The 8,535-nt window shown below is 39.7% G+C and overlaps 1 protein-coding gene across 1 annotated transcript; it reads left to right on the top strand.

The window, feature by feature from the left end:
• Positions 1-1,033: 1,033 nt before the first annotated feature.
• On the top strand, positions 1,034-6,616 carry LOC134301309 (cysteine-rich venom protein). The gene is made up of 6 exons (XM_062985964.1): positions 1,034-1,151; positions 2,715-2,805; positions 3,627-3,769; positions 4,741-4,826; positions 5,993-6,075; positions 6,244-6,616. The coding sequence occupies exons 1-6, from the start codon at positions 1,104-1,106 to the stop codon at positions 6,372-6,374; spliced, it is 582 nt and encodes a 193-aa protein (XP_062842034.1). The 5' UTR covers positions 1,034-1,103; the 3' UTR covers positions 6,375-6,616.
• Positions 6,617-8,535: the final 1,919 nt, after the last annotated feature.

Raw genomic sequence — 8,535 nt, 5'->3', positions numbered from 1 at the left:
CTACCGTTATGCATGACGGTAGGTACAGTGTTGTTAGGGTTAAATTCCTTAGCTTTTCCTTATCTCCTCCAAACATACTTCTGGTCGTTGCATCCAAATAATCTTTGTTTTATCTAATCTGGGAACTTTTGATCTGTCCATCTGTCCATGTGATCAAGGGGATTAATTTTATTCCTGGATTACATTTAATCAACCGAACATATTTACACTTAGATTAAAGTTTGGAGTTTCTTTCCAACCGTAATAAACCCAAAGACCACTGTTCCATGAGAAACCCATCGGAAATCACACACAGGTCCTTCTTTCAAACTCACATTGACGTCCAAGTTCTGCTTGTAGTCTTTAAAGCCATTTATGATGACTTAAATGTTAATTTACTGACCTTTTAAAGCAGTATAGCCCATCCTAATCACTTACACCCATCAAATAGATGTGGAAAATGTCTCTGTAGATTTTAAAACTGTGAGAAATATTCTGGAGTGTCTTTTAAATTTTTTGCATGGCTTCAAAACAGCTGGTGATTTCTGTGTCCGTATAAATAAGTCTAGTTTGGCTGCTTCCATCAAACTATGCCACAAACGCCACAAAGTTCAGGAAGCGAGTTTTACATTTACATTAGAGCTCGATCGACGTATTTGCTGATCATAAGAGTTTTTCAGTCAGATGAAACCAAGATTGAGTTACACACTGTTCCATGTACCTTGCATTTAACTGCTTTCTGAAACCCGTACATCTCTATATACAATATTTTACTGACATGCTTGCAGCGGAGTCTTATGCACGCAGTCAAACTGGTCCTATGTATATGGGCACATTAATTATTCATTTAGTTCTTGTATGTATCGTTTTAGTAAGCCCACAATTAACTCACTAAAGAACTGTTACCATTATTCAGTTACAAGAAAGAGAACTCCTTGTGCTATGTATGCTAAGTATCCTGTTATGTACGCAAACATTTGACTTAAGCTGCACTCCAAACGTCCTGTGAGAGCCTACGGTTAGTCGTGTTTACATTGACCTTGTTCTTTATCTTCCTCTTTCTTCCAGACTCAGTCTGTACCAGCCTGCCGAGCGTTCAGGACCAGATAGTCGAAAGTCACAACATGTTCAGGAGACAAGTGGCTCCATCTGCTAGCAACATGCTAAAAATGGTAACGTAGCATTTTAACGTTTCCCAGAATTTCAGTTTATCAGTTTGATGAAGTGTTAGCTAACATTCATTCATCAATGACTCTTTTACCACCTACTTCATCCTGGTCAGGGTCTGATTCATTGGGCAAAAGGCTGGATACGCCCCAGACAGGTCGCCAGTCTATCACAGGGCAAACCCACACACTCACACACACACACACACACACACACACACACACACACTCAATTTTATTAGTTCCGGTTGACCTGACTGCACATCTTTGGACTGTGGGAGGAAACCGGATCACCTGGAGGAAACCCACACAGACACAGGGAGAACATGCAAATCCACACAGGGAAAACACACACACACTCGCACACACTGGGCAATGTTATTACCTCTGGTTGGCATGACTGCACATCTTTGGACTGTAGGAGCAAACTGGATCACCAGAAGGAAACCCACACAAACACACACACACACACATGGGCAAGTCTAGTGGCTCCACTTGGCCTGACTGCATGTCTTGGGACTGTAGGAGCAAACTGGAGCTCCCTAAGGAAACCCACACAAACACAAGGAGAACATGCAAATCCACACAGAACGGACTGGGAATCAAACCCAGGCCCTTCTATCACGGGGCACTCACACACACTTAGGGCAATTTTATTAGCTCCGGTTGGCCTGACTGCACTTCTTTGGACTGTGGGAAAAAACCAGATCACCTGGAGGACACTCCCACACACACACACACACACACACACACAAACACATACTCTCTCACACACACACACATAGGGCAAGTTTGGTAGCTTTGGTTAGCCTGACTGTACGTCTTTGGACTGTGGGAGGAAACCGGAGCACCCAGAGGAAACCCACACAGACACAAGGAGAACATGCAAACTCCACACAGAAAGGACTGGGAATCGAAACCAGGCTTTTGTTGCTGTGAGGCGACAGCGCTAGCCACTGTGTTGCCGTGCCGCCCTGTTAGCTAACATATGTACGTAGTTAATTATTACTGTTGGATTTCTCAGTTAACTCTGAAGTGATTTTTAAACAGTAAACCTCTCTTAGACGTCTGATTGTATTATGACTTAATTATATAACATTCAGGCTTGTGTCAATATAAAATATTTCTGCACAGAAATCACTTTTTTTTCTTTTAAAACAGATGCCAATACCGGGTGAGTCAAAATGATGTTAACACTAATGGATCTATTCCCCGAAATGTGTGTCCAGGCTTTAAATGGTGCCGTTGCTTACTGGTTTTTGTGTGTTGAACATGATGCCGAACAGGTTGAGACGGTCCTGTACATCATCTTACACATATGAAGTATGTTTTGTGAATAAATGGTTTCCGCCATTCAAGTGTTCACATAATTTTGACTTCTGGTATTAAAAGCAGGGGTTTGATGATTGTTTGGGGGTTTTGGGTGCTTTCTGATTTTTATTTGTGATTAATAGCACTTATGTGGATTTATTTCACCAGTGGTGCATTGTATTAATTATTAATAGGTGTGTACATGTAATTTTAAATGATATTTAAATATATAATATACGTATATTTTCTGTCTCGCAGAACTGGAGTGTGGAAGCGGCGGCATCGGCTCAGAAATGGGTTAATACCTGTGCAATGACACACGGCCCATCCAGCTCACGCATGCTCGGAAGTAGGTGATTTTTTAAAACCTTTTATTTGCTTGCTTGTTGACTGTTGACTGGTCAGACATGAGCAAACATTTTTATTAGCCACTTAATCCTTGATGTTTACGTCTACTGAGCTGTTCAGAGAGCCAGACATGTTTAACTGGAAATATATTTAAAACAGGCATCTATTCAGACGTAAGTGATGGGAGGACACAGATGAAGGATGTGAAATATTTGCTCGGAGAAGAACTACCAGAAAAACGTTACATAACAAACAATTAGGGGCGCCTCAAGTGTCCATATTGGCCACCGTTTTTTTTTTCAGCTGCTACCATGGGGTTACCAGGGCGTAACGGTGGCTCAGTGGGTAGCACTGTCGCCTCACAGCAGGTGAAGTGGTCCAGATCCTTTTCTGTGTGGAGTTTGCATGTTCTCCCCATGTCTGTGTGGGTTTCCTCCGGGAGCTCTGGTTTCTTCCCACAGTCCAAAGACATTGGTGCAAGTGAGGTGAATCTTGTGTAACCAGTAACTACCTGTCCTGTCATGAGTGTAATCGAAGTGTGTATAACATGACGTTAAAATTCTAATAAATATATAAATAAATAAATATAGGGGTTACCACAGTGGATACCAGACTTTGCCCAGTTTTTACACCGGATTCCCTTCCTGACGCAAACATCCTATTTCTATTCAGGCTTTGGACCTGCACTTAGAGAGCACTGACAAGTGCACCTTTCAACGGCAGACATTTAGGCTGATAGCACAGCATTCATTTTAGAAAATACACTTACACGTACAATTTATATTTACATCCAGTTTATGTTCCCTTGTTTTGTTTCTACAGATTATGAAATGGGTGAAAATCTTTTCAGCGGCTCAGAAGTTTCCTTGTGGACCAGTGTTGTGACAGCGTGGCACAATGAAGTCTCTGATTACCTCTATCCCAATGGATCGATCAACGGGAAACCCATCGGCCATTACACACAGGTCCTGTCAAACTCATGTAGACGTCTAAATTCTGCTGGCAATTCTTAAAGCTACGATATAAATTATGACATATGTGTTAATTTACTGATCTCCTAGAGCAGTATAGCCCATCCTGATCACAGACACCCGTCACATGAAGTGTGGGCTCCATACCTGTCTTTAGAAATGATCTGAAGGTATATGAAATTCTGCAGTCTTTTAAATTTGTGGCATGGCTTCAAAACAGCTGGTGATCTCTGTGTCCATATAAATAGGACTAGTTTGGCTGCTCCCATCAGACTACGCCACAAACATTACAGTTCAAAGTTCAGGAAGCGAGCTTTACATTTACATTAGAGCTTGATTGGCGTTTGTTTTATGGTCAGATGAAACCAGAATTGAGTTATTAGACACAATATGCAAGTGTTTGCAAGAGTAAAGGGGCATTTAAACCCAACTATACTGTACCTACTATCAAGCATGGTAATGGCAGCATTATTCTTTGAGTCTGTTTTGCTGCCAGTTGAACTAAGATAGATTGGCTCAAAAACACTGAATCAACCCTATCTAGAATACACTATATGGCCAAAAGTATGTGGACACCTGACTATGAGCCTGTCGGATCAATAGTAAATGCTAAATTAAGGCTAATTTCACCTTAGCGGATCTGGTTTGCATACCAGACTTGGCACAGTCTTTACGCCGGATGCCCTTCCTGACACAACCCACTTTATTTTATCCACGCTTGGGACCGGCACGGACAGTGACCGGCTAATAGCACGACTCAGAGGTGGGCTGGCGTGCTTTACCGTCGTGCCACCTGAGCGCCCAGATTCTCGTATATTTTAGTGTCAGCTAATTAACCACAATAACCGTCTGAATAATATTTACACATATTTACTAAGGATGCTGTTAATTCTGGACCTGCATTTACATCATTAGAACTGAAGTGTTAGAACTCTATTGTAATTCTGTTATCTTTCCCCCAACAGGTGATTTGGTACGGCTCCTTTCAGATTGGCTGTGGTGTGGCCAAGTGTGAAAAAGGCTACTTTTACGGCTGCCAGTACTATCATGCGTAAGTCCAGATACTTTCCCGCTGATTATAGCCAGTGAGCTTTACACCACTGTACAGTGAGATAAAGCTTGCTCTACTGTGGACGGTGTCATCCAGCTTTTAATCTATAGCAGACCTGCTGACCATCAAAGCAAATTTCCATCTAACTTAAGACTCCTGTTCACGGTTCATGGCTAAATATATTTTTAATGGTTGCAGTAAGAATGTCCTAAATATATGTGTACAGAAAAGCCATTATTCATAGTTTTCATTCATTAGTTCTCAGGTTGGTCCCAAAATTGTTGAGGTCAATTGAAGGTCATTAAAAATAAGATTTGACCAATATATTTAATAATAACAATAATTTTTCAAGATGACAATAATGAATGAGCTGAGACTTTAAGGCGATATAGCATCTAGTCCCCATGCCATCATATTAAGCTCCTACACATGTCTGGTTGGCACAGTGGTGCAGCAGGTACCTCCAACATAGATCTTTAGGTCCTCAATTCTCACTCCTGATTACCCGGTGTAAAGTTTAGCATGTTTTTCCCGTGTTCACTCGGTTTCTCCGGGTGCTCTGGCTTTCCTCCCTCCACCCAAAACCAGGTGATGCTCGACCCACTTAGACTTGTCCTAACTTTTATCAATAAATAAATGGATTAATAAATCGTACCTATATATTTTTACTTTTTACATTTTGTGAACATTGCACACTTAATTTATTGATTTTGGGTGTATAATTTAGCAGTTATGCAGAGGGGGCCAGGTAGACACATGCAGACTAAAATAGATGTTATTTGTATATATTAGGGGTCGACACAGTAGATCTGTTCCACATACCAGACTTGGCACACTTTTTACACCAGATGCTCCTCTTTTTATCTGGGCTTGGGACCGGCACTGGACGCGCACTAACAAGTGCACCTCCTAATCTCTAGACTGTTTTAGCCAATCATGTCCATGCACACACTCGATCAGCTGATAGCACCGCTAAAACTCAAACCTCTGGGTACCCAGATCTCAGCAGTTGCAGGCTAGCATACTTTACCACCGTGCCACCCAAGTGTCTCATATCTATCCCTCAACATCTGTATACATTTAGTATAACATATACCTTTTATACAGGTTTTTGTTTCTCTCTGTATAATAAGTGTTAACAAGCTGTTTACTTTATTCTGAAACAGAGGGAATTACAAAGGGGTGCCTCCGTACTCCCTGGGAGAGCCCTGTTCAGCCTGTCCACAAGCCTGCGATAACAAACTCTGCAGTAAGTATGAAGTATAATCTATAGTCATTAATATTCCTAACACGTTACCATGACTTACACAAGCACTTGAGTGTAAATTCTTTGAATTGAATGTACACGCTGTCGTGTATAGAACGGCGTCGGCGACTTTAAACCTCACTCTTTCTCTCTAATCTTTTTTTTTTTCAGCCAATCCCTGTCCTTACATTGACTACTATGCTAACTGCCCTACCTTGAAAAAAGGGGGCGTGTGCCGCACCTATCTGAAGTCATGGTGCCAGGCTCAGTGTCAGTGCCCGACTGAGATCATCTCTTATTAATTAAGGAATGAACACAGACCTGTGGGATGTCATTATTTGGGCTGCTTTGCATATTGGTTTTTACTTCACCTTCCTCTACTTAATGTGTTACCACACACCGGTATTTCCGATATTTAAAGTAAAATAAAATATGGTTAGTAATTATGGGAGGTCTGAAAGATCCACTTACTGTGACTGTATCTACAATGTATGACTCTGTTCTCATCTTGGTTTATAAAGCTGTTCCTGAATATTAGAACAATAAAGACATCATTTAAATAAGTTTTTTTTAAATCATTTGTTTAGTAAATGTATTACATTGTTGCCTTGTCTTACTGAACCAAGTATGGACTTGTCTAGGGACTGCATGTCTATGTCTTTAACAAACCCCATTTCCAGAAAAGTTGGAACTTTCTAAGAATGCAATCAAATCTGAATTTCTTGATTTACTTGAATCTTTATTTAACAGAAAAGGGACAAAATTAGTGTTTTTCCAAGGTGTTTTTTCACCATGCATCCTAAACATATTCAAGCAATCACTGAAGCTAAATGATGCTGATGCATAGAAAGCTTAAAAACAGCACAAATTTATTGCACTTCAGGTTAAAGCAGCACTGTGTAGCTACATTACTACATGACTTCCAGCAGATGACTCTGTGGTCCAAAAAATAATTGTTTTTTTTCATAATAACTTCCATGTGGTACTAAAATTGGATTGTTATCCGACCTGCAGCAATGTGAACTCAGTCTAAACTGAGATTAAACGTTCATGTGGTGTTATTCAGTCTAATTCATCGTGTGTCATAATAGTGAGACCAAATGATAATTAAAAACTATTTAGACTTTCAGGATTGAATTATACTTTAACTGGGTTTTGGACCTAGAATCTATAAAGTTCCCTTAATACAATGTCTGTTGTAAAAAGTGCTATACAAATGAATTTGACTTGATCTGATTACTGAAGCAGACAGAAAGCACCAGTAGCGCCACACTGTGGGACTATAAACCACTGAGTTCAAAAATTACTTCATGTTTTACCAGCAATACATATTGTAAAATGTGATTCTTTATAAAATAATTAAGTCTTACATTTTTTAAAATGTGCACTACATAGAAAAGAATACAGAGGTACTTTAGTGGTTAAGCTGCATAATGAAAGGCCTCCGCTAAGCACCTGTCGAAATGACTTACATGATCACATTCTTTCTCAATTTTTAATTGCAGCATTGATAAATCATATTAAATAAATGCACACTAGAAAGAAAGGATTACATTAACTTAAACTTAACTTAAATACCAATGGTTTTCAAAGCCTGGTGTTAAAACAATTGTTTTATAAATGAAATCTATGGGTGATTTTAAGTTTTGTTTTCTTCATTTGCACAAGAAGCAGTTCTTTTCCTTAAAACATTTGAGAACCATGGCGGTGTATGTTGCTTTTATTGTGTACTTTTTCTCCTGTACTTACAAATAAACTTTAACAAAAATTAAACACATAAGTCAAACATATATATATATATATATATATATATATATATATATATATATATATATATATATATATATATATATATATATATATATATATATATATATATATATACATACAGTGTATCACAAAAGTGAGTACACCCTTCACATTTCTGCAGATATTTAAGTATATCTTTTCATGGGACAACACTGACAAAATGACACTGACACAATGAAAAGTAGTCTGTGTGCAGCTTATATAACAGTGTAAATTTATTCTTCCCTCAAAATAACTCAATATACAGCCATTAATGTCTAAACCACTGGCAACAAAAGTGAGTACACCCCTTAGTGAAAGTTCCTGAAGTGTCAATATTTTGTGTGGCCACCATTATTTCCCTGAACTGCCTTAACTCTCCTGGGCATGGAGTTTACCAGAGCTTCACAGGTTGCCACTGGAATGCTTTTCCACTCCTCCATGACGACATCACGGAGCTGGTGGATATTCGAGACTTTGCGCTCCTCCACCTTCCGCTTGAGGATGCCCCAAAGATGTTCTATTGGGTTTAGGTCTGGAGACATGCTTGGCCAGTCCATCACCTTTACCCTCAGCCTCTTCAATAAAGCAGTGGTCGTCTTAGAGGTGTGTTTGGGGTCATTATCATGCTGGAACACTGCCCTGCGACCCAGTTTCCGGAGGGAGGGGATCATG

Source organism: Trichomycterus rosablanca, chromosome 23 (genome assembly GCF_030014385.1).
Source record: "Trichomycterus rosablanca isolate fTriRos1 chromosome 23, fTriRos1.hap1, whole genome shotgun sequence".
In the NCBI taxonomy this organism is placed as follows: Eukaryota; Metazoa; Chordata; class Actinopteri; order Siluriformes; family Trichomycteridae; genus Trichomycterus; species Trichomycterus rosablanca.
Note: the sequence above shows the minus strand (reverse complement) of the source record. Positions and strands in the feature narration are given on the sequence as shown.